Source organism: Erinaceus europaeus, chromosome 1, assembly GCF_950295315.1.
Source record: "Erinaceus europaeus chromosome 1, mEriEur2.1, whole genome shotgun sequence".
NCBI classification, from domain to species: domain Eukaryota; kingdom Metazoa; phylum Chordata; class Mammalia; order Eulipotyphla; family Erinaceidae; genus Erinaceus; species Erinaceus europaeus.
The window spans coordinates 80,128,248-80,154,967 of record NC_080162.1 but is presented as its reverse complement, the minus strand read 5'-3'; the positions used below and the strand labels follow the sequence as shown (position 1 = coordinate 80,154,967).

The 26,720-nt window shown below is 40.7% G+C and overlaps 1 protein-coding gene and 1 non-coding gene across 4 annotated transcripts in view; both read left to right on the top strand.

Annotated features, from left to right (window-relative positions):
- The window catches only part of RBL1 (RB transcriptional corepressor like 1), a 49,381-nt gene extending 36,333 nt beyond the window's left edge, over positions 1–13,048 (top strand). For all 3 annotated transcript variants that reach the window (XM_060189584.1, XM_007518440.3, XM_060189588.1), the window contains 4 exons: positions 4,197–4,287; positions 7,427–7,581; positions 8,983–9,147; positions 10,339–13,048. In XM_060189584.1, the coding sequence (XP_060045567.1) occupies positions 4,197–4,287; positions 7,427–7,581; positions 8,983–9,147; positions 10,339–10,509 (582 nt within the window). In that variant the 3' untranslated portion in view covers positions 10,510–13,048. The remainder of the gene's footprint in view (positions 1–4,196; positions 4,288–7,426; positions 7,582–8,982; positions 9,148–10,338) is intronic.
- A 12,300-nt stretch (positions 13,049–25,348) lies between these two features.
- On the top strand, positions 25,349–25,543 carry LOC132542827 (small nucleolar RNA SNORA73 family). The gene has a single exon (XR_009553795.1). It is a non-coding gene; the product is annotated as a small nucleolar RNA SNORA73 family (small nucleolar RNA).
- The last annotated feature ends 1,177 nt before the right edge of the window (positions 25,544–26,720 follow it).

Sequence of the window (26,720 nt, the reverse complement as noted above, 5' to 3'; positions counted from 1 at the left end):
CTTCCTCTTCCTCCTCTTCTTCCTCTTCTTCTTCCTCTTCTTCTTCTTCCTCTTCTTCTTTTTTTTGCCTCCAAGGTTATCATTGGGCCTTGGTGCCTGCACTACTAATCCACTGCTCCTGGAGGCCATTTTTCCCATTTTTATTGCTGTTGTTGTTGTTGGATAGGACAGAGAGAAATCGAGAGAGGAGGGGAAGACAGAGGAGGAGAGAAAGACTGACACCTGCAGACCTGCTTCACTGCTTGTGAAGCGACCCCCCTGCTGGTGGGGAGCTGGGAGCTCTAACCAGGATCCTTACTCCAATCCTTACACTTCTCACTATGTGCGCTTAACCCTCTCCTCTATTCCCTGGCCCCCAGAGTCCCTTATTCTATAAAACCTCACCAACATCTAACATTTCCTGTTTTGTTCATGTAGGCTATTCTCACAGGTGTGAGGTGGTAGCTCAGTGCAGTTTTGATTTGCATTACTCTCATGATAAGTGAGTTGGAGTATTTCTTCATGTCTGTATATCTGTTGTTAAGAAAACTGACTATTCAGTTCTTTGTTCCAGTTTTTTATTGTTTTTGTTTGTTTTTCCTTTTGCTGAGCTGTTCTAGTTCTTTATAGATGTTTGATATCAATCACTTGTCTGATGTGTAATGTGTAAATATCTTCTAATTACTGGGTTGCCTCATTATCTTTTTGTAGTTTGCTTTCTGTGTGTAAAAGCTTTTTCAGTTTGATATAGTGCCATTTATTTACTCTTATTTTCCTTTCCCATACCCATAGGATTTATTCTTCAAATATAGCCTAGCTGGGGCCTAGGCTGACCCTAAGGTTTTAATTCTTAGTATGTTGTCCACCTGATACACTGGTGGACACTTATGAGCAGTTCAATCTCCTGATGCCCCTAAATTCACAGATTAGAAACCCAAACATTCCCCACCTTCCTGTAACTGAAGATGTGCTTTGTTAAGTACCTTCCAAGATAGCATTGGTCGTCCTCTGTCCATGTGCACCTGCACCCACCTATGGCTTAATGAATTTCTCTAAAAGTCCCTGTTATAGTCTGGGGAGGTTTCAAGTACTTTTATATCGTTGTTTTATCTAGTTGATGAAGTGACTGTGAAGTTGCTGCTACTCCATGGCTGTGCATCCAGAAATCTCTATATACTCATAAACTTTAGATTTATTTTGGTATAATGGCTGTCATTAACTTCAAAATATAGTTTTGTTAAATGAAGTATTTAGTAGAAGCCAAGAAATTGGGTAACTTTGAACTACTCATCCATATATTTCTCAGATGTTCTCCTTTATTTTTTTGAGTGAGGACATTTTTTTACTAGAAAATTTAGTGAAAAGTTTCTATAATTACATATTTTTAGTATTTAATTTACTTGTTTATTGGATAGAGATAGAAATAAATCAGGAGGGAAGGGGAGAGAAACAGAGACAGACACCTACAGCACTGCTTCTACTAGTAGTAGTTTCCCTACTGCAGATGAGGAAGTCTAAGCATTTCTTATATCCTGTGGCAGGCTAGAACTTTAGGGCCTCTTCAGAAAAATCCCTCAGGAGTAGAGCTTTGAAGGGTTCAGACTGTCCCTAGAGATTATTAAAATGATGTTAGTTTGGGTCAAACATTAGCCAAGTAATAACTTCTGAAAAATACCCTTTTAATGCCAGTACTCATTGCATAAGGGGAGAAGGGTTTCTGAGCTACCTTGGAGGTGAGAAAGATTTAAGTTCGGGGAGGTGGTACTTTTCATGTGCCCTTCCGAAGCAAGAGGGAGATGAGATGAGAACAAGAAAATAAAACCCAGGGCCAGGTGGTGGCACACCTGGTTAAGCACACATAGGCAAAAAGATCTGGATTTGAGACCCCACTCTTTACCTGCAGTGGGTCACTCAGAGATGCAGGTGTCTTATCTTTCTCCTTCTCTATCTCTTCCTCTCCTCTCAATTTCTCTCTGCCCTATCCAATAAGGGGAAAAAAAAAAAGGCAAAAATGGTCTTAGGGAGCACTAGATTAGTGAATTAGCAGTACTGGCACTGAGCCCTAGCAATTGCCCTGGGGGCAAAAAAAGGCATGTGATAGAAATATAATGGTTATGCAAACAGACTCTCATGCCTGAGGCTCCTAATTCCCAGGTTCAATCCCCCACACCACTATAAGCCAGAGTTAAACAGTGCTCTGGAAAGATGGGAGAAAGATGGAAGAAAGAAGAGAGGGAAGGAAGAAAGAAGTGTCGGAAACAATGTGAAAACGCACTCTGCCTACACCTTAAAACAAGGACTGAGACACTAAGAGTCATGAGCAAGGCAAAAATTTTACATATATATTGGTGCAAGGGTGTAAGCCAGCAAGCACATAGGGCAATCTTCAGAATCCTTTTATACATTACTAGGACATGGGAACAAACTCTCCTTTTTCCATTTGGCGAGAAGGAATTGGCTCACAATTCAGGAAAAAGGAGATGGGAACGGATGTGAGGAGGGGGCCGGGGATTCTAAGCTTACAATGTGACTATGATGGGAAAGAAAGAGTGAGGAGGGGGCTGGGAACTCTAAGCTAACTTTGAAGAAAAACAAGGCATGGTTGTAGTCACATAGACGTGTAAGGGTCACGGGTCTGTAGTCTGACTGGATCAATAAATATCAGTGAAAAGGCTACAACCAACTGGGCCATTTCTCACAGAAGGAAGGAAATGAAGGCTGGCCAGGTGGCGGTGTACCTGGTTGAGTGCAAATGTTACAGTGCACAAGGACATGGGTTCTTTTTTTAATTTTTTTTAAATTTCTTTATTATTATTATTTTTTTATTATTGGATAGAGACAGAGAGAAATTGAGAGAGATGGGGAGATAGTGAGGGAGAGAGACAGACACCTGCAGCACTGCTTCACTATTCATGAAGCTTTCCCCCTGCAGGTGGGGACCAGGTGCTTGAACCTGGGTCCTTGTGCACTGTAGTGTGTGCACTTAACCAGGTGTGCCACCGCCTGGCCCCAAGGACCTGGGTTCTAGCCCCATCCCCACCTTCAGGGGGAAAGCTTTGTGAGTTGTGAAGCAGGGCTGCAGGTTTCTCTCTGTGTCTCTCCCTCTTTAACTCCCCCTTCCCTCTTGATTTTCTATCTCTATCCAATAAATGAATAAAGAAATGAATAATACAAAAAAATTTTTTTAAAAAAGAGAGAGGAGCTGGGGAGTGGGTAGCACAGCAGGTTAAGCGCACATAGCACAAAGCTCAAAGACCAGCACAAGGATCCCAGATCAAGCCCCCAGCCCCCATCTGCAGGGGGTGGCTTCACTAGTGGTGAAGCAGATCTGTGTCTTTCTCTTCTCCCTTCTGCCTTCCCCTCCTCTTGATTTCTCTCTGTCCTATCCAACACCAATGACAGCAGTAACAACAATAATAATAACAACAACGATAAACAACAAGGATAACAAAAGGGAAAAAATAGCCTCCAGGAGCAGTAGATTTGTCCAAGCCCCAGTGATAACCCTGGAGGCAAAAAGGGAGAGAGAGAGAGAGAGAGAGAGAGAGAGAGAGAGAGAGAGAATGGGAAAAAGGGAAGGCAGGAGAAAATGAATGAATTTGGGGGGCAAGATGGTAGCACCTGGTTGAGTGCACACATTACCATTGCAAGGACCCAGGTTCTAGCCCCCATTCCCACCTGAAGGGAGGAAGCTTTATAAGCAGTGAAGTAGTATTGTATGTCTCTCTCTTTCTCTGTCCCTCTCTGTCTCCTCTTCCCTCACAATTTATGTGTCCAATATATTTATAAATAAATATTTTTAAAAGATTAAAAAAATAAAAGGAAGAGTAAGTTTAGGTCTTTGAAATTACTTTCATTTGGCAAAACCTGTTCACCAACATTTGTTGCTTCTTAGGTATTTAATTCTACTTTGTAAACTTCTACAACGGCATACTTTAGGTATTAGGCTCTGTTTCAGTATCCCCTCTTCTTCTTTTTTTAATATTTATTTATTTTCTCTTTTTGTTGCCCTTGTTGTTTTTCATTGTTGTTGTTGTATCCCCTCTTCTAAGATATTTACAATATTATTTACAAGGGTAATAGCATCTTACTATTTATAGTACCCATATGAACAAATACTTTTTAGTTAGTTCAGCAATTTGCAGTTCTTATTTCGGTTTTGCTTGACTTTCTCTTCTTCATGAATCAGCAGTATCTTTTTCTTCTCTGACTTTTAGGTTTATAGAAGTGTACTGTTGAAAAGTATCCCAAGAGAAATTTTGACATACAATAAAAACATAAATAGTGATTTTGAAATGAAAGATTGTGGTAAGTTGCCTAACTTAACATTCCAGATGTAATACAACTTTGGTTAAATTGCCCAAAACATAGCGGATGTTAGGTAACATGGACCCACAGTAAGTGGGGTGAATAATGTATATGTATATGCATAAGAAACTTAAGTTTGAGATAAATTGGATCAAGTACCTATCTTCAAAGAGGCTGTGCATAGAAACTATTGATGCCTTTAAACCTTGAGCTTCAGAAAGTCTCATAGTCTATTTATACATGTTAAAATTACTTTAAAAGGTACTTAATAAAATTCAAAATAACTCTGAATGATAGGGAGAGTAAGATAACTACCAAAGGCCTATCTGCCTGATGAGACAGGGGTTGTTGGAAAAGTCATGACACATTTGTGCTTAGAAAGGCCTAGAAAAATGTCGTGACTTTTCCCACAACTCAGTATATCCTATTCACCCCTCAGCGTTCTAGCAAGGCTGCTACTCATCTCATACCATCATGCTCAGATTTTAGAAACTACTAAATTTATTTCAAAGAAAGGATTATCAGATTATTGATATTTATCAAGTTGATGAGTTACGAAAATATATCATTTACCCATCTCCTTTTCCTTATTTTATCTTTCAGTTAATGTGTATTATTTAATTTTTTTATTATCTTTATTTATTTATTGGATAGAGACAGTCAGAAATCAAGAGGAAAGGGAGGGATAGAGAGAGAGAGAGAGATACCCGCAGCACTACTTCACCACTTGTGAAGCTTTCCACCTGCAGGTTCAATAAATGTGTATTTATGTGCTGTTGTTTTTATTTATTTATTTATTTTTATTTTTCCCCTTTTGTTGCCCTTGTTTATCGTCATTATAGTCATTATTGTTATTGCTGTCGTTGTTGTTGGATAGGACAGAGAAATGGAGAGAGGAAGGGAAGACAGAGGGGGAGAAAAAGATAGACACCTGCAGACCTGCAACTCCTCTGTAGGTGGGGAGCCAGTGGCTTGAATCGGGATCTTTATGCTGACCCTTGCACTTTGCTCCATGTGAGCTTAACCTGCTGTGCCTGGCTCCCTTGTTTTGTTTTTTTAACTCCACAATAGAAAATTTTAAGTTGTTTCAACTATATACAACTTTGTAAGAAACATCATTATTGCTTAATATTTGGTCCCATTTTCAGGATATATTTTTAGAGAAAATTGGCTGATCAAAGACTTTATTTATAAAAGCATATTTATTTTTTAATATTTATTCTCTTTTGTTGCCCTTTTTTGTTGTAGTTTTATTGTTGTTGTTCTTGATGTCGTCATTGTTGTATAGGACAGAGAGAAATGGAGAGAAGAGGGGATGACAGAGGGGGAGAGATATACACCTGCAGACCTGCTTCACTGCTTGTGAGAAAGCATATTTATTAATGAGAAAGAAAAGTAGAGAGAAAGAGGACACCAGCTGACACATACAGTGTTGGGGACTTAACTCCAGGGCTCAAGATTTAGTGCCTAACACTTTACTCACTATGCTGCCTCCCAAGCCCTGACTTTTTTTTTTCAATTATACAGATATTTATGACTATTACGTTATCTACTGGGATTTGAAGTTTTGAAAACTTACCCAAAAATCTTTTAATAATAATCTTGGAATCTGGCCCATTGAAGGATGCTTAGGCTATAAATTATATATATATTACCCCAGAGCCTTTTCAAAGCATTGAGAAGCACATTAGGCTTTAAACTGACAAAATACCAAAGGGAAAAAAAACTTTTTTTTTTTATTACACTTACTGAGTACAACAAGGATGTCTCAGCAAAACCTGACTTTAGGTGGGATATAATATACTCAATGAAAAATTAACTGCATAAGCTGTGTATTTTTTAAACAGTAATTACTGTATACCTAATTATGAATTTGCTTTAGAACCAGAATTGTTCTTCCCAAGATAATATTCCTTGGTTTGCTTAAATCCAGGTTATAGAATCAAGTAACTTTCTCCTCCTATTTGTGTGTGTGTGTGTGTGTGTAGAATTCTTGAGTCCAATATCACTAGATATTCTTGGTCTGTACCACCACCATTGGATAGGTTTTTTTAAAAAAATATTTTATTTGGGAGTCGAGCTGTAGCGCAGCAGGTTAAGCGCAGGTGGCGCAAAGCACAAGGACCGGCATAAGGATCCCGGTTCGAACCCCGGCTCCCCACCTGCAGGGGAGTCGCTTCACAGGCGGTGAAGCAGGTCTGCAGGTGTCTATCTTTCTCTCCCCCTCTGTCTTCCCCTCCTCTCTCCATTTCTCTCTGTCCTATCCAACAACAACAACAACAATAACCAACAAAACAACAAGGGCAACAAAAGGGAATAAATAAATAAAATAAAATATATTTTTTTAAAAATTTATTTATTCCCTTTTGTTGCCCTTGTTGTAATTATTATTGTTGTTGTTATTGATGTCGTCATTGTTAGATAGAACAGAGAGAAATGGAGAGAGGAGAGGATGACTGAGAGGGAGAGAGAAAGACACCTGCTTCACCACTTGTGAAGCGACTCCCCTACAGGTGGGGATCTGGGGGCTGGAACAGGGATCCTTATGCCAGTCCTTGCGCTTTGTGCCATGTGCGCTTAACCCTCTGCGCTACTGCCTGACTCCCCCAATTTTTTTTTTACATTTATTCAATTAACTTTTCTCAAAGTGCCCATATAATATCTTTTGCTATCTGCTGCTATTAGTCATACTCTGGAGCTCAGTTTAGCTAAACCCCCATCATGGCTGGTGCCCCTCTAAAAACCACCAATGACAGAGAACGCAAAAGAAGATAGGGATACTCATAGTGAAGTAGTATACAGAGAAGAATAACAGCTTAAGTCTACATGTTTGCATTTCTCTGAGTTTCGACTTAATTTATACATAATATATGTGGGCTCCCCACCTACAATGAGAAAGATTCACATGTGGTAAAGCAGGGCTGTAGTTATCTCTCTGTCTCTTCCCCTCTCTATGTCCCACTCCCCTCTCAGTTTCTGTCTCTGTCCAATAATAAATTTAAAAAAAAAATAGAGAAAGAATTGGATACTCAAACATGAAGTCTTGAGTTTGATTTTCAATTGATGCTCTGGTTCTCTCTCCTTCTACTTCTCATAGAGAAATTCATCTATTAAACATTGAATCCTTTGTTGTTAACAGACTTTAAAGATGCTACAAAAACACCTGACTGCTTCAATAAAAGTGGACCAATAAAAGAGGAAAGAGGTGATCTCATCAAATTTTACAATACAATATATGTAGGAAGAGTGAAGTCATTTGCATTGAAATATGATTTATCAAATCAGGACTATGTGGTATGTTTAAGTCTTACAACTTTATTAATATCTGTAGTCATGGGGGGCTAGACAGTGGTGCACGAAGTACAAGGACCTGGATTCAAGCCACCACCAGTCCCCACCTGTAAGAGGAAAGCTTCACAAGAGGTGAAGCAGTGCTGAAAGTCTCTCTCCTCTCAGCTTCTCCCCTATCAAAGTAAAGTTTAAAAAAATATATTAAATGAGTATAGTCATTGTTAGATTATAAGTTTATTTTGCTATTTTATTTCATTTTTTAAAATATAATTGAGGTGGGCTAAAAGATAGCTCCCCTTACCATGCTGGTAGAACATACATCATACCACAAACACAAGACCTTGGATTCAGACCCTATTACATGGAGAAGCTCTATGGATGGTGGAACAGTGCTATAGTATCTCTCTTGCTGTTTTTTTTTTTTTGCCTCCAGGGTTATCGATGGGGCTCATTGTGAACACTATGAATCCACTGCTCCTGGTGGCCATTTTTTCCATTTTATTGGGTAGAACAGAGAGCAATTGGGGGGGGGGGGGCAGATACAGAGTTGGAGAGTGACACCTGCAGACCTGCTTCACTGCTAGTGAAGTTTTCCCCCTGTAGGTGGGAACCGGGGGCTCAAACCTGGATCCTTCTCTACCTGAATGAAAAAGAATGAAGTGTGTGTGTGTTGGGGGGGCGCCAATCAGGTGGTGGCACACCTGGCTGAGCCCACATGTTACATACACAAGTCCTCAGGCCCCTCTTTTTTCATTTTTCTTTAGAAGCCCAGGACTTGCTCCGTGGACTAAGTGCCAAGCTCTCAAGCATCACGTGTCAGAGTGATACTCCAGTTGTCTCCCTACCCATACCCCGTCAACAAAAAATAAATACTTTTAAACAGTTACTTTTGGGAGGCAGGGAAACAGCTCACTACAGAGCACAAGACTGATAAGGCTGAGGCTTCAGGTTCAGCCCCCGCCACTTTGCGTGCCGGAGCTAAGCAGCACTTTGGTCTCTCTCATTCTCTTCTTTATTTGTCTGTCTCACACAAGCATACATTTATTAATTTTAAAAATATTTAATTAAAAAATAGTTGAGGGAGCCTGATGGTGGCACACCGGGTTAAGTGCACATAGTTGAAAGCGCAAGGACCTGCACAAGGATCTTGGTTCAAGCCCTCGGCTCCCCACCTGCAAGGGCGTCACTTCATAAGCGGTGAAGTAGGTCTGCAGTGTCTTTCTCTTCCCCTCTTGGTCTTCCCTTCCCCTCTCAAATTTCTCTCTGTCCTATCCAAAAAACAAGAAAAAAATGGCCACAGGAACAGTGGATTCATAGTGCAGGCACTTAGCCTCAGCAATAACCCTGGAGGCAAATAATAATGAGAATAATAACTGGAAAAATTGGTTTTGGCTTATATTTCAGATGGAAGCTCCACCACTCTCTCCTTTCCCGAATATTAAGCAGCAGCCAGGCTCCCCACGTCGCATTTCCCAACAGCACTCCATTTATGTTTCCCCACACAAGCATGGATCAGATCTTACACCAAGAAGTGCTCTCTTGTACAAGTTCAATGGAAGCCCTTCTAAGGTAAAATACACACAAACTTTACTCCAAAAACAATTTAAGTGCATGTGTTAACAAACTGATTTCAGATTACTAGTTAGTAAACTTATTCTCTTTTGTTTCTGTAGTGTTACCATTAATAAGTATGAATTGGGGGCCGGGTGGTAGCACAGCAGGTTAAGTGCACATGTCACAAAGCGCAAGGACTGACATAAGGATCCCAGTACCAGACCCCAGCTCCTCACCTGCAGGGGGGTCGCTTCACAAGCAGTGAAGCAGGTCTACAGGTGTCTTTCTCTCCCCTCTCTGTCTACCCCTCCTCTCTCAATTTCTCTCCTATCCAACAACAATGACAGCAGTAACAACAATAATAATAACAATGATAGGGAGCCGGGCAGTGGCGAATCGGGTTAAGTGCACATGGTGCCAAGCACAAGGACCGGAGTAAGGATCCCAGCGATAAACAACAAGGGCAAAAAAAGGGAAAAAATAGCCTCCAGTGGACTTGTAGTACAGACACTGAGCCAACGCTATTGAATCTGAGGCTGCGTTTAAACAAGATCCCAGATTATCATTAAGCACATTATAGCTCAGGAAAGCATTGCTGTCCTGAGTTCAATCCCCAGCAAAATGAAAAAAGTAAATAAAAATCATGTTAGGAAAAGGACTTCAAATTTTAGGAAGCATCAGTATCACCTGGAGAACTTGCTAGAACATAAGATTGCTCAACTCCATCTCCAAAGTACCTAATACAGTAAGTATAAAATGAGAAAATTTATGTTAAAGATTTTATTTATTAATGAGAGAGAAAAGAGCCAGATATCACTCTGGTACATCAGTACATGTGTTGCCAGGGATCAAACTCAGGATCTCGTGCTTGAGAGTTCAGCAATTTATCCGGTATGCCACCTTTGAGACTATGGAGAATCTACATTCTTAAGTTCCTAGGTGCTTGTGCTGCATCTGGTCTTGAGAAATGCTACCCTAAGGTAAACTTAGGTTTCAAAAACCACCTGAAAAGATTACTTTTAATCACCCTTATTAGGTAAGCCTAAATTATAAATTATAATCTAAATCTAATATAAATCTAAGCCTAAATTATAAATTATAATCTCTACCCAGTATTTAGCTTTGGGTAGAGTATAGAGGCCAAAGAAAAGTTATTAACTTAGTTCTTTTCCCATTTACTCATATGTGTCCTTTACTTTTGTGCAGAGTTTAAGAGATATCAACAACATGATAAGACAAGGTGATCAAAGAACCAAGAAGCGAGCAATAGCTATTGATGGTGATGCAGAATCACCTTCCAAACGTCTCTGTCAAGAAAATGATGATGTTCTACTTAAGCGGCTACAGGATGTTGTCAGTGAAAGAGCAAATCACTAGTGTTCCTCCTTTTTCTATGATTAAAGCACTTTCATATTGTTAGAAGCAAGTTGGGGCTCTAGCCTTCAAATGTTTCAGCCCTGGAGATGGTCATTATCACTGGGTTATAAGAAAAATTGCACCAAAATTATTCCCTTTATTTACGTTTATCCAACATGTACTTTACAGATGTATTTTGAATTGGATTAGAAAGGAATGTTTTAAGTGCCTTTTGAATATTACACTCATCTTAGTTTTTTTTTTTTTTTTTAGACTTTTTAAAATAACTGTTCCTTTGGTTTGTTTGTAGAGGTAAAGAGAAGCCTTGCAACTTTTAAACTCACTTTTTCAAATAATCAAGTGTTTTCCTTTTCTGTGCTTCATGATATGTAGGTAAATACTTTTTCATAAGTCTGCTTTGTTATATCTGTAGCCTTAATTTAATGCTGACTCAGATCTGGTTCCCACAACACTTGGGCAAGATGATGTACCAGCCTGTTTTGAACCCACTGTGGTAGCTCCAGATTCAAATACTACTACCATTCTGGGTTGTCTAGATCCCTTCTCATGGCCTTTCTCTTTGTGACTATAATCATATTTGAATCTTAGGCCACCTACTTCCCCACTCCTTGCTTTCAAGGCCCTAAACTATTCTTAGCCTTGTATCACAACTTAGTAAAAGGGATACTTCCTCCTTTTGTAAACTATCATTTTGGTTTTTTGAACCATTAGTTATATAATGTCATGTAATTTTTGAGACTAGTAAGTAGCTTCTCAGGTCAATAGGCTAAAATATAGATGGACTGAGAATAATTTTTTCATGTTTTTTTTTCTCTTCACAGTGATAATGTGTGAGATACTATTTTTGAGGTCTTAAGACAGTCATTTTCAATATCTGACTCCCTAGGAGTAGTTGAAATCTTTTTCATAATCATATTAACATTACTTCATGATTTCAGTAATTCTTCATGATTACTTTATACACATCAGTAAAATAGATGCTTATTATGTGCCTTTCTATGTTCTTATTATTATTGCTGCACTGTAAATTTCCCATTAGGGTTTTAATCACTAGGACCCCTTAAGGATCTTTTCCAATACTAGGGGTTCAGCTTTCCAAAGAATCAGCTATATATTGTTCACATTTTTAAGTGTATTTCCAGAATTTGAAAGAAGATGGATAAACCATTCTTAATTTTGAGAAAATGTTATTAACTGTATAGTTTTAAAACTGTAAACATTATTATTTTATTATTATCTTTACTGATAGGATAGAGACAGTCAGAAATTGAGAGGGAAGGGGAGATAGAAGCAGAGAGACACCTGCAGCCTGCCTTACCACTCACAAAGCTTTCCCTCTGCAGGTGGGGACTGGGGACTCGAACCTGGGTCCTTGTATGTTGTAAAATGTGTGCTCAACCAGGTGCACCACTGCCTAACCCCTACAAACCTTATTTTTTAATGTTCACTATTTAGATAAATTTATGTCTAACCCTGCCTATTTTAAATTAGTCAAAGCTTCAATGTAAATTAGAATTAATATTGTCAGGGGAGATGGGCAGTAGTGCACTGGGTTAAGTGCACATAATGTGAAGTGCAAGGACAGGCGCCAGGATCCCAGTTTGAGCCCTAGGCTCTTCAACTGCAAGGTGGTTGCCTTGCAAGCAGTGAAGCAGGTCTGCAGGTGTCTCTTTCTCAGCCCCTGTCTTTCTCCCCTCTCAGCAGCAACAACAATAGCAAAAGCAACAATAATGGAAAGAAAAGATGCCCTCCAGGAGCAGTGGATTTGTGGTGCAGGCACTGAGTCCTAGCAATAACCCTGGAGGAAAAAAAAAAAGAATATTGTCAGGAATTAAATTCTTTTTTTTTGTCTTTATTTATTTGCTGGATAGAGACAGTCAGAAATTGAGAGGGAAGGGGGTGATAGAGAGGGAGAGAGAAAGAAACACTTGAAGCCCTGCTTTACCATTTGTGAAGCTTTCGCCCTGCAGGTGGGGACTGGGGCGCTCAAACTTAAGTCCTTGCGCACTGTAATGTGCGCTCAACCAGATGCACCACCATCTGCCCCCCAGGAATTTTATTCTTACCTTTAAAAAGAAAAGTGAGGCAAGGACTGGTCTAAGGATCCTGGTTCGAGCCCCTGGCTCCCCACCTGCAGGGGAGTTGCTTCATAGGCTGTGAAGCAGGTCTGCAGGTGTCTTTCTCTTGATCTCTCTGTCTTCCTCTCCTCTCTCCATTTCTCTCCGTCCTATCCAACAATGACATCAATAACAACAATAATAATAACTACAACAATAAAAAATAACAAGGGTAACAAAAGGGAATAAGTAAATATTTAAGAAAAAAAGAAAAGTGAGTTTAGTTGTTTTACTTTTCTGAAAATTAGATCTTCCTTTTTGTGTAGTATCTACACACATTGTAAACCAAATAATATCAAGTCTACCTTGAATCTTTGTATATATTTTTATGTAGCTGTGTCTATTGTGTCATTTTTCATCAGTGTCATTAAAATAAGTGTATATAATGTTAATAAAGCATTACTACTTTGAGATTATTGCAACACTAGTACTTGTTTTTGTGTGATAAGCAACTTAACAGTCATTTAGAATCTTTATCTGTGTATCTGTTGTGTGTCCTTTAAGTATATAAGGGCACGTTAAAAGTTAACATTTTTGGAGCCAAGATGGTGACTTGGAGACAACACCTGATGTGAGCTCCAAAAGGAAGCAGCTTACAACCTGGGATTCTCTGGAGAGACCACCAGGTTCCAGATGCTAACATGATGCCAACCTGACTTCCCTGGACAGACAACCCCACACCAATGTGTCCTGGAGTCCCGCTTCCCCAGAGTCCCTCCCCACTAGGGAAAGAGAGACAGGCTGGGAGTCAGGATCGACCTGCCAATGCCCATGTTCATCGGGGAAGCAATTACAGAGCCAGACCTTCCACCTTCTGCATCCCATAATGACCCTGGGTCCATACTTCCAGAAGGATAAAGAATAGGAAAGCTATCAGGAGGGGATGGGATATGGAGTTCTGGTGGGAATTGTGTGGAGTTGTACCCCTCTTATGTCTTTTGTCAGTGTTTCCTTTTTATAAATAAAGATCAAAGTTTTTTTTAAAAAGTTAAACAGTTTTGGTTTCTAGGAGTTAGAAAGTGAATGGGGGAGGGGGAGCTCCTGGGTGGTGGGACACTGGGTTAAGCACACATCGCACTAAGTGCAGGGACCCACTCAAGGATCCCGGTTCAAGGCCCTGGCTCCCCACCTAACTAAATGACATTAGTTGTATGTTTCTTTTTTTAAAAAAAAAAAAATTATTTATTCCCTTTTGTTGCCCTTGTTTTATTGTAGTTATTATTGTTGTCTGTCTTCGTTGTTGGATAGGACAGAAAGAAATGGAGAGGAGAGGGGAGGGGAAGACACAGAGAGGGAGAGAAAGACACACACCTGCAGACCTGCTTCACCGTCTGTGAAGCGACCCCTCCTGCAGGTGGGGAGCCAGGGGCTCAAACCGGGATCCTTATGCTGGTCTTTGCGCTTTGCGTCACGTGCACTTAACCTGCTGCGCTACCTCCCGACTCCCTACTTACATGTTTCTAAGTTGTTAATTTTCAGGGGCTTTTTGTTTGTTTTACCAGAGCACTGTTCATCTCTGGCTTATGGTAGTGCAGGGACTTGAACCTGGGACTTTGGAGCCTTGGGCATGAGAGGCCGTTTGCATAACCATTATACTATTTACCCTCCGCCCTAATTTGTTAATTTTATGTTTGATTCATTTCACCTCAGTTTTTTTAAAAGTCTTACATATAAAGGCACAGAATTATTTCAGGACCCTGGAGTTAATGTGTGCAACTAATAATTATGGTAGTGAATTAAGAAAAAGACTTACTTCCCTCTTAGGAATCCTTTCAGGAGTATTTCTCCACATGAGATGTATAGCTTAAGATGTATTATGTTAATTAAGATTATGTGGGGGGCTGGGTGGTAGTGCAGCTGGTTGAGCACACAGGTTTAAGCCCCCAGTCCCCACCTGCAGGAGGGAAGCTTTCTAAGTGGTGAATCAATGCTGCAGGTGTCTCTCTGTCTCTCTTCCTATCTCCTCCTTCCCTCCCGATTTTTTAAAGTATTTTATTTATGTATTAATAAGAAAGATGAAAGAGAGGGAGAAAGAACCAGACTTTACTTAGATACGTGTACTCTCAAGAGATTGAATTCAGGACCTTGTGCCTGAGAGTCCAATGGTTTATTCATTGCACCACCTCCCAGACCACCCCTCCTGATTTCTGAATGTCTCTATCCAACAAATAAAGATAAAAAATAATTTAAAAGAAGAAGAAGAACAAAAGATTTTGTGGTGCAGGAGGTGGAACAGCATTGGACTCTCAAGCATGAGGTCCTGAGTTCAATCTCCAGCAGCACATGTACCAGAGTGATGTCTGATTCTTTCTCTCTTTCCTCCTATCTTTCTCATTAATAAATAAATAAAATTTTGAGAAAGAGAGACCTGCAACACTGCTTCACCACTCACAAACCTTTTCCTGTATAGGTGCAGAATGGAGCGCAAATCGGAGTCCTTTCACATGCGTGCTAAGCCAGGTGTGCCACCACCTGGTCCCTGGGCCTGACTTTTTACTGAGTGCTGGGATGTAAAAAACTAACTATATCTGGTCCAGGAGGTGGCTAAAGCATTAGACTCTGAAGCATGAGTTCCTGAATTCAATCCCTGATTCATATGTGCCAGAGTGATGTCATGTTCTTTCTCCTCCTATTTTTCTCATTAGTAAATAAAAACTTAAAAAAAAAACAAAACTGGGAGTCGGGTGGTAGCGCAGTGGGTTAAGTGCAGGTGGCGCAAGGCGCAAGGACCAGCATATGGATCCCGGTTCGAGCCCCCAGCTCCCCACCTGCAGGGGAGTCGCTTCACAGGCGGTAAAGCAGGTCTGCAGGTGTTTTTCTCTCCCCCTCTCTGTCTTCCCCTCCTCTCTCCATTTCTCTCTGCCTATCCAACAACAACGACATCAATAATAACTACAACAATAAAACAACAAGGACAACAAAAGGGAATAAATAAATATTTTTAAAAATTAAAAAAAAAAAACTAGGGGTGGAGGGTAGATAGCATAATGGTTATGCAAACAGACTGTCATGCCTGAGGCTCCAGAGTCCCAGGTTCAATCTCCCGCACCACCATAAGCCAGAGCTGAACAGTGCTCTAGTTAAATAATAATAGTAATAATAAATAAATTTTAAAAACTGGGGGGCTGGGAGGTAGCACAGTGGATTAAGCACACATGGTGCAAAGTGCAAGGACTGAAGTAAGAATCCCAGTTTGAGTCCCCAGGTCTCCACCTGCAAGGAGGTCGCTTCACAAGTGGTGAAGCAGGTCTGCAGGTGTCTGTCTTTCTCTCCCCCTCTCTGTCTTCCCCTCCTCTCTCCATTTTCTCCATCCTATCCAACAACAATAGCAATAATAACAACAATAACAATAACAACACAACAATATTATGTTATTGTAACAATAGCAACCACAAGGGCAACAAAATGGGAAAAATGGCCTCCAGGAGCAGTGAATTCATAGTGCTGGCACCGAGCTCCAGTGATAACCCGGGAGGCAAAAAAAAAAAAAAAACTGACCAAAAATATTCCTGTTCTCAGTATATAACTTGTATGTGTTGCACCAAAGCAAAAGACTCAGAAAGGAGGGCAAAGTGAGGGGTAGGAGGAGGTCTTGGTGCATGATGATAATGATGATGAAGACAACAATGATGATGATGGTGGAAAAAAAGGACCCAAGTTGGGATTGAAAGTGTTTTGAAAATATCTCATAAGAATGAGATAGAAAATTATACCCAGGGGAGTCGGGCGGTAGCGCAGCAGGTTAAGCGCAGGTGGCGCAAAGCACAAGGACTGCCTTAAGGATCCCAGTTCAAGCCCCCGACTCCCCACCTGCAGGGGAGTCGCTTCACAAGCGGTGAAGCAGGTCTGCAGGTGTCTGTCTTTCTCTCCCCCTCTCCATCTTTCCCTCTCTCCATTTCTCTGTGTCCTATCCAACAACGATAACATCAACAACAATAACTACAACAATAAAACAAGGGCAACAAAAGGGAATAAATAAATATAAAAAAATTAAAAAGAAAGAAAATTATACCCAGATGACAATATACTGTAAACTCTTAATCTCCCCCCCCCCCAAAGAAAAAGAACATAGAAAAAAACACATAACATAACATAAACACAGAATTACAGCTCTCTGCAAAAAGTGATACACTCTGCCTGGGCAAGCTTGTCTTTAGGCAGACAGTAAAACTTAAAAGAAATGTGCAAAGACATAAAATTACTATAATTTTAGGAAATTCAGGTAACTTAGTGAGGCTGAAATGTAATATGCATAAGCAAAAGTGTGGTGTCATGGCTGGGTGGTGGCATTCCAGGCAGAGTGCACAAGTTACCATGCACAGAGAAGCTTCACCACTTATGAAGCTTCCTCCCTACAGATGGGGTTCCAGGGGTTGAACCTAGGTCCTTACACACTGTAATATATGCACATCATCCATCCCAAATATATATTTAGGCTCTTGTGAATATGAGATTCCTCCTTTCCTGGACAGCTTTTTTGTTCTTTTAATATCAGAAAAACACAGAAGAGGAAAGACCATAGCACTAGTCTACCATCTGTGGAATTTACCCCTTTGTTGCTGGAACTTGAACCCAAGATCTTGAGTATAAAAAACTGTCCAACTGAGTGAGCTACCTCCTGGTACTGGCATCAGGATTTTTAAATGCTCCCTAAATGAGCACCTGAGGTTGAAAACCATTGCTGTAGACTCAGCCTATGTATTAAAAAGACTCAGTGTGTGCTTTAAAAAGTTTGAGACAGGGAGTCGGGCTGTAGCGCAGCAGGTTAAGCACAGGTGGCGCAAAGCACAAGGACCGGCATAAGGATCCCGGTTCGAACCCCGGCTCCCCACCTGCAGGGGAGTCACTTCACAGGCGGTGAAGCAGGTCTGTAGGTGTCTATCTTTCTCTCCTCCTCTCTGTCTTCCCCTCCTCTCTCCATTTCTCTCTGTCCTATCCAACAACAACAACAACAATAATAACTACAACAATAAAACAGCAAGGGCAACAAAAGGGAAAAAAATAAATAAAATAAATATTTTTAAAAAATTTAAAAAAAAAAAAGAAATAAAATGAAGAGTAGAACAACAACATAAAAAAAAAGTAAAAGACTCTGGGGAGGGGGTGGGTGGGTGGCGAGAATACAGGTCCAAGAAGGATGACAGGACCTAGTGGGGGCTGTATTGTTATATGAGAAACTGGGGAATGTTATGCATGTACAAACTATTGTATTTACTGTTGAATGTAAAACATTAATTCCCCAATAAAGAAATAAAAAATAAAATTAATTAAAAATTAAAAATTAAATAAATAGATAAAAATAATTTATTTGTGCCCTGTAATCTTCTCTCCCCACATCCTCCCTAGCACATACCCAGGCAACTATGGGTCTGGTAAAAAATACTGTTTCTAGCCACTGTATTTTTTTAAATAAATGTAGCACAATATATATTCCTTTGTATTATGACTTTCATCACTTAACATAATGCCTTTTGAAATTCATTCATAGCATGTGTAGATATTTCTACTGCTCAGCAATATATCATACCATGGATAAGTATAGCAAAGTTTATTTATCGCCAGTTCATGTACATATGTACTGTTTCCTCTTTTGGAGCTACTAATAGATGCACATTTGCATGCAAGTCTTTGAAAATTTATTATTTTTCTTTTGTTCCCTCATGAGTTGGATTGTGGGGCTAAAGGGTATGTATGTCTAACTTCATAACATGATTTCCATATTATTTTCTCAAGTGGATCATTCTGTGTCTTCACCATCTGTGTATAAGAGTTCAATCTGCTGGCCAAGGAGACAGCATAATAGTTATACAAAAAGACTTTTATGGTGTTCCAGGAGGTGGCACAGTATATAAAACATTGGATTCTCAATCATGAGGTCCTGAGTTCAATCCCCGGCAGCACATGTACCAGAGTAATGTCTGGTTTTTTTTTTTTCTTTCTTTCTCTTTCTTTCTCTCTCCTCCTATCTTCGTGAATAAATAAATAAAATCCTTTAAAAAAAAAGACTTTTATGTGGGCTCCAGAGACAGCATAACAGCTATGCAAATGACTTTGATGACTGAGGCATCAAAGATCCCAGGTTCAGTCTCCTGCACCACCATAAACCAAAGCTGAGTAATACTCTGGTAAATAAATAAAATAAAATAAAATAAAATAAATAATTTTTAATTATCTGTATTAGAGATTTGATATTGATTTACAAATTTAGAAGATAACAGGGTACAACTCAGCATCATTCCCACCAGAGTTCTGAATCACCAATCCCTCCATTGGAAGATACAGTAGTTCTTTTATTATTATTATTGATTTAATAATGATTGACAAGGCCATAGGATAAGAGGGGTACAATCCCACATTATTCCCAACACCAGATTTCCATACCCCATCCCCTCCACTGGAAGCTTTCCTATTCTTTATTCCTCTGGTAGCAGAAGGTGGAAGGTCTGGTTTCTGTAATTGCTTCTCCACTGGACATGGTGGTTGGCAGATAGATCCATACTCCTAGCCTGCTTCTGTCTTTCCCTTTTGGAGTAGGGCTCTGGAGAGGTGGGGTTCCAGGACACATTGGTGAGGTCATCTGCCCAGGGAAGTTAGGTTGGCATGATGGTAGTATCTGCAACTTGGTGGCAGAATAATGGAGCTGACATTCCATGCCTGCCGTCTCTGGACACAATCCAAAATGGAACATGTTGAGGTGGCACTGGTTGCACTGATTTGGTTGAGATAAATAATTTTTTTTAATTGCCTCCAGGATTATCGCTGGGGCTCGGTGCCTGCACTACGAATCCACTGCTCCTGAAGGCCATTTTTTGCATGTTATTGCCCTTGTTGTTATTGTTACCATTCCTGTTGTTGTTGGATAGGACAGAGAGAAATTGAGAGAGGAGGGGAGGGAGATAGGGGGAAAGAGACACCTGCAGAACTGCTTCACCGCCCATGAAGTGACCCCGCCTGCAGGTGGAGAGCCTGGGGCTTGAACAAGAATCCTTGTGCCAGTCCTTGTGCTTCACACCATGTGCGCTTAACTCACTACACTACTTCCCAGCCCCCAATAAATAATTTTTTAAAAATATCTTTATTTATTTATTGGATAGAGACAGGCAGAAATTGAGAAGGAAGGGGGTGGTAGAGATGGGAGAGAAACAGAGAGATACCTGCAACACTGCTTCACCACTTGCAAAGCTTTCCCCCTGCAGGTGGGGACTGTGGTCTCGAACCCGGGTCCTTGCACATTGCGACACGTGCACTTAACCAGGTGTGCCACCACCCAGGCCCTCCCAATAAATAATTTTTTTAATATTTATTTTATTTATTTATTCCTTTTTGTTGCCCTTGTTGTTTTATTGTTGTAGTTATTATTGACGTCATCGTTGTTGGATAGGACAGAGAGAAATGTAGAGAGGAGGAGAAGACAGAGGGGGAGAGAAAGATAGACACCTGCAGACCTGCTTCACCGCCTGTGAAGGTACTCACCTGCAGGTGGGGAGCCAGGGCTCGAACCGGGATCCTTGCGCCAGTCCTTGAGCTTTGTGCCATGTGCGCTTAACCCGCTGCGCTACAGCCCAACAAATAAATTTTTAATACACTTAGGAAGGGAGGCAGATGGTGACATACCCAGCTGAGTGTACATGTTACAGAGAGAGAGAGAGGGAGAGAGCGAGTAAGCGAGAGAGAGAAAAAGAGAGAGAGAGAGGTGGAGGGATTAGGGTCTTGCATGTACACAGTTTCAGCACTCAGGTCCAACTTTTTAATTCAGACAGGGAGAGACACTACAACACCAAAGTTCCCCCGCCCAGTGTCCCACTCCCCATCTGGTGTCAGAGCTCAAAGCTGAGAAGCATACATGGCAAGCACCTTCCTTACCCAGTGTGCTATTTATGTAGTCCTGAATTTTCATTTCTTTTTTTTTAATATTTATTTATTTATTTTCCCTTTTGTTGCCCTTGTTGTTTTTAATTGTTGTTGTAGTTATTGTTATTGTTATTGATGTCATCGTTGTTAGGACAGAAATGGAAAGAAGAGGGGAAGACATAGAGGGAGATAGAAAGATAGACACCTGCAGACCTGCTTCACTGCCTGTGAAAGGAAAGGTCTCACCCGAGTGATGAAGCTGAAGGGTTGTCATTCCACACCTGAAGTCTCTGGACACAGCCTGAGGTGAAACATGCTGAGGTGGTACTTGTTGTGTTGATTAGGTTGCGATCGGCGGATGTAATATTATTTGATATGAATTAAGAGAAGCATGCAGGAAAGTGGATCCCACCCTAAGGTTCCAGGACTGGGGGAATCACAGGCTCTATAGTGGAAATGTGAGGTTCCTGCTGTCTTAGGGTTAAGAAGACAGTGGATAGTTATTGTTATCATCACATTATTTGGTAATTGAGTTAACTTTGAAAAGTCCCTTTGTTAGGGTTTGCTGTATAATACCTAGCATCTTGTATGTAGCTGTACCACCGGTTGCTTCTGTTCTACCTGGTCTAGGCTTTTGAAAGAGTCCACATATCAAAGACTCAGCCTATGTATTAAAAAGACAGTCTGTTTTAAAAAGCTCGAGACATACAATCAATTTCTCCCCCTCTCATATTAATTAGTGACTTATATTACTACACTTTAATAGGAGTGCACATAAACACCATTCCCACCACTAAAAGACTGTGTCCCATTACACCCGCCCCCATCCCCGCCACCCCGGGAAGCCCATTCCACCCTCCCCCTCACCACAGGGTTTTTACTTTGGTGCCCTACTCTCAATTTAGTCAAATCCTTCCTTTTAGTTTCCCTTTCTGTTCTTCTTTCTCAACTTCTGTTGATGAGTGGGATCATCCCATATTCATCTTTATCTTTCTGACTTAGCTCACTTAACATAATTCCTTCTAGCTCTGTCCAAGATGGGTCAGAGAAGATGGGTTCATTTTTCTTAATAGCTGCATAGTATTCCATTATGTATATATACCACAGCTTTCTCAGCCACTCATCTGTTGTTGGGCACCTGGGTTGCTTCCAAGTTTTAGCTATTATGAATTGTGCTGTTATGAACATAGGAGTACACACTCTTTTGGTTGGGTGTTATGGAGTCCTTGGGGTATAACCACAGTAGAGGAATTACTGGATCATATGGAAGGTCCATGTCTAGCCTTGTGAGAGTTCTCCAGACTGCTCTCCACAGAGGCTGGACCAATTTACATTCCCACCAGCAGTACAGAAGGGTTCCTCTGTCTCCACAGCCTCTCCAGCATTTGTTGCTGCTGTCCTTTTTGATGTATGCCATTCTCACAGGAGTGAGGTGGTATCTCAGTGTTGTATACTGAGAACTATGAGTCATTATTCAAGGAAAAGAAACTGATACCAAGAAATGGAAAGACATCCCATGCTCATGGATTGGAAGAATAAATATAATCAAAATGAATATTCTCCCCAGATCCATATACAAATTTAATGTGATACTCATCAAAGTTCCACCAAGCTTCTTTAAGAGAATAGAACAAAAACTACAATCATTTATCTGGAACCAGAAAACACCTAGAACTGCCAAAACCATCTTGAGGAAGAGAAACAGAAATGGAGGCATCACACTCCCAGATCTCAAACTATATTATAAGGCCATCATCATCAAAACAGCCTGGTACTGGAACAAAGATAGGCACATAGACCAGTAGAACAGAATCGAAAGCCCAGAACTAAACCCCCACACATATGGACATCTAATCTTTGATAAGGGGGCCCAAAGTATTAAATGGAAGAAGGAGGCTCTCTTCAATAAATGGTGCTGGGAAAACTGGGTTGTAACATGCAGAAGAATGAAATTGAACCACCTTATCTCACCAGAAACAAAAATCAATTCCAAATGGAGCAAGAACCTGGATATTAGACCAGAAACTATTAAATACTTAGAGGAAAACATTGGTGGAACACTTTCCCACCTAAACCTCAAGGACATCTTTGATGAAACAAACCCAATTGCAAGGAAGACTAAAGCAGAAACAAACCAATGGGACTACATCAAATTGAAAAGCTTCTGCACAGCCAAAGAAACTATCACACAAACAAAGAGACCCCTCACAGAATGGAGAAGATCTTCACATGCCATACATCAGACAAGAGACTAATCACCAAAATATATAAAGAGCTCAGCAAACTTAGCACCAAAAAAGTAAATGATCCCATCCAAAAATGGGCAGAGGATATGAACAAGACATTCATTTCAGGAGATCCAAAAGGCTAACAAACATATGAAAAACTGCTCCAGGTCGCTGATTGTCAGAGAAATGCAAATAAAGACAACATTGATTTTTTTTTTTAATTAGGACAGAGAGAAATTGAGAGGGATGGGAAGAGGGAGAGGAAGAGAAAAAAAAAAAAACACTTGCAGACCCACTTTACTGCTCATGAGGCCTCCCTCTGCAGGTGGGGAGCAATGTGCTCAACTGGGTGCACCACTATTTGACCCCCATTTTAGTGATTTTTTTCTGGTATACATATATAACCTGGTGTGCCACCGCCTGGCCCCCTGTAGTGTTTTTTTTTTTACAACATATTATCAGACAAGATTTTAATTTTTTTCTTTAAAAAAGAATTTATTCATTTATTTACTTATGTATTAATGAGAAAGATAGGAAGAGAGAAAGAACCCAACATCACTCTGGTACTTGTAATGCCGGGGATTGAACTCAGGACCTCATGCTTGAGAATTCAATGCTTTATCCACTGCACCACCTCCTGGATCACACAACATTTTTCTAACATAGTGCACGGAGGCATCCAAGCCAAGTTATTATTTCGATCTGTCTTTTTATCCCATTTATTTTGGGAACTTGGTTCGAGAATGGCAATTAGCTGTTTTTCATGCATTCTTGATGACTGATGAAGATCATATCCAGATATCTATGACACATATTTCAGGTCATGATATCCTGTTCTGTCACAGAAATGAGATTCAGGGTGTGGTATCATCAGAGAACAAGTCAACTGGGCTCTGACACAAAGATGTGGGTAAAAGATAGGCTTGTTTCTTCCTGCTGATATGAAGTTTTAACATGTTTATGGCTATTATAATTATTTTTAAATTGTTTTCAGGGACCAGAAGACAGCACATTTGATAAGAGTACATGCCCTCCTGTGTGTAAGGTCCTGGGTAGAGCCTTGGCACCAATGGGAGCACTGTGAACAGTATCTAAGGGAAAGTCCTCTCAGTGTCTGTATCTCCCTTTCTCCTCCCTCAAAATAAGTTCCTGCTTCTTCTTCTTCCTCTTCCTTCTTTCTTTATTTTATTTTATTTATTTATTGGATAGATACAGAGAGAAGGGGCCTGGTGGTGGGGCACACCTAGTTGAATGCACATAAAATAATAAGCAAGGATCCACGAATCCCCACCTCCAGGGGGAAAGCTTTGTGAGTCGTGAAGCAGTGCTGCAGGTGTCTCTCTCTCTCCCTCTCTATCTCCCCCTAACTCCTTGATTTCTGGATGTTTATATCCAATAAATATAAAAAGAAAGAGACAGAGACAGAGACAGAAATTTTGAGATAAGGGGGAGATCGAGAGGGAGAGAGAGAAAGAGACCTGAAGCACTGCTTTACTACTCATGAAGCTGCCAGTGGGGGTCAGGGGCTTGAACCCAGATCCTTGTGCATGTGTACCCAATCATGTGTACCACCACATGGCTTCCTCTCCCTCTCCCTCTCTCTGCCTCCTTTGTATTGCTGAGGCTCAGTGCCTGAACTATGAATCCAGTGCTCCTGGGGTCACTTTTAAAAAAAAAATTTAACGTTTTGTTTCATTGGATAGGACAGAGAGAAATTGAGAGAGGATGAGGAGATAGAGAGTGGGAGAGAAAGAGAGACAGATACCTGCAGACCTGCTTCACTGGTTGTGAAGTGTCCTCCCTGCAGGTGGGGAGAGGGGATCCTTGCGCTGGTCCTTGCACTATGTATGCTTAACCAGGTCCCCCTTCCCAACTTCCCCGACCCCTGCCCCCCTGTCTAAAAGCTCATCTAGATGATATATTTCCCTTGTTGCAAAATGTGGATGATTAACTTGTTCTTTTATTATTTTTAAAATTTATTTTATATTACAGAATTCCCTGTCAATAGGGGTTTGAATCCATACCATTCCCACCACCAGAGTTCTGAATCTCCAGTCCACCCACTGCAATCCACCACAACTCCCCTAAGGTTGTAGACATGGGCCAACCATCATCTCTACAACTATCTGACCATATTTGTACATAACTGCCCTTTTTTTTTTTTTAATTCAATCCTCTCTTCCCCTCCAAGCCACTCATGGCATCATAACTACCTCCATGTGTCCCTCTCCTTTTCCTTCTCTCTCTCTGGGTGCTGATGGAGCTGGAGTTCAGAGCCCTCTTATCTTCATACTATCATTTCTCCCCCATTGGGAGTATGGATCAAGTTTGTTTTAGAGGAGCAGAAGGCAGGAATTCTGGCTTCTGTAGCTGCTTCTCACTGAGCATGGACATTGACAGGCCGATCCATACCCCCCCAGCCTGTTTCTACCTTTCCCTAGTGGACCAGAGCTCTGAGGGTCCAGGACACATTGGTGAGGTTATCTGCCCAAAGAAGTCAGGATAGAGTCATGGTAGCATCTCTAACTTGGTGTCTGGAAGAAAGATACAGAGAGAGACCAGAGCACTGCTCAGCTCTGGCTTCTAGTGGTGCTGGGGCTTGTACCTGGGATCTTAGAGCCTCTGGCATGAAAGTCTTTTGCACCAGCCTGGATACTCTGGGAGGTCACTCTCCCCAGGCTCTGTCCAGGTGGTACATGGGAGTGCAGGGCTCTGCCCTATGATATATATTCCCTTTCCACAGTGTTGGATATGAAACTGGGCCTCTGAGTGTGTGCCTTCAGTTTCTTAGAGTCCCATGGACCATGACTGAGGGAACAATCCATGCAGGAAACAATTCACCAGAGGACCCTACCTGGGTATAGATTTTTTTCTTTCCACTCTGTCTTTGTGATTAATTTCTTATTATTTTGCAGCGTTCACTAGGAATTCTGATGGCTGGCTTAGAGGGGAGATGTCTTCACATGGCTTTAGTTTATTCGACTATATTGGGATCCTTTATCTGGCAAGTTGTACAGTGCATCATGAACAGCTTCTAAAAGATGAACATTAGGTTTCTTTAAAGAATTGAAGGTGCATCAAGAAGATGCTCTCACGGGTATAGTCCATTCCTTGCTATAATTAGTACTATCACATGGAAGGCATCAGGGTAAAGTCTCTGTGTGGTTGGGATATGGGGCAGTGGGCATTTACTAAGTAGATCAGTAACCCTGAGAAATTAAGTGTCTGGAAGGTGCATCACCCAGTTCAATGCACAAGGGTCTTATTCCCACCTGCAGGAAGGGAGCTAAATGAGTAAAGATGTCTCTCAATTTCAACCAATTCTTTTTTCTTAAAACTCTTTATTTATTTGCTGTTTACTGGGGGATTTCAAACAAATTTTAATTGTTTTGTAGTGTATAGATTATAATAAATGAATAAATCTGTGGGAAAAAAAGTCTTTTGTGTGGTCTGGGAGGTGGAGCAGTGATAAAGCGTTGGACTCTCAAGCACAAGGTCATAAGTTTGATCCCCAGCAGCACATGTGCCACAGTGGTATCTGGTTCTTTCTCTCTCCTATCTTTCTAATAAATAAATAAAATCTTTTTTAAAAAGTCTTTTGCATAACCATATGCTATTTCCCCAGCCCCTCACAGCTCTTTTTTAATTTTTATTTATTTATTTATTCATGAGAAATGATAGGAGAGAGAGATAGAACCAGACATCACTCTGGTACATGTGCTGCTGGGGACTGAACCTGGGACCTCATGCTTACAAGTCCAATGCCTTATCCATTGTGCCACCTCTGGGACTACCCCTCACAACTCTTTTTTTTTTTTTAATATTTATTTTATTTATTTATTCCCTTTTGTTGCCCTTGTTGTTTTATTGTTGTAGTTATTATTGTTGTTGTCGTTGTTGGATAGGACAGAGAGAAATGGAGAGAGGAGGGGAAGACAGAGAGGGGGAGAGAAAGATAGACACCTGCAGACCTGCTTCACTGCCTGTGAAGCGACTCCCCTGCAGGTGGGGAGCC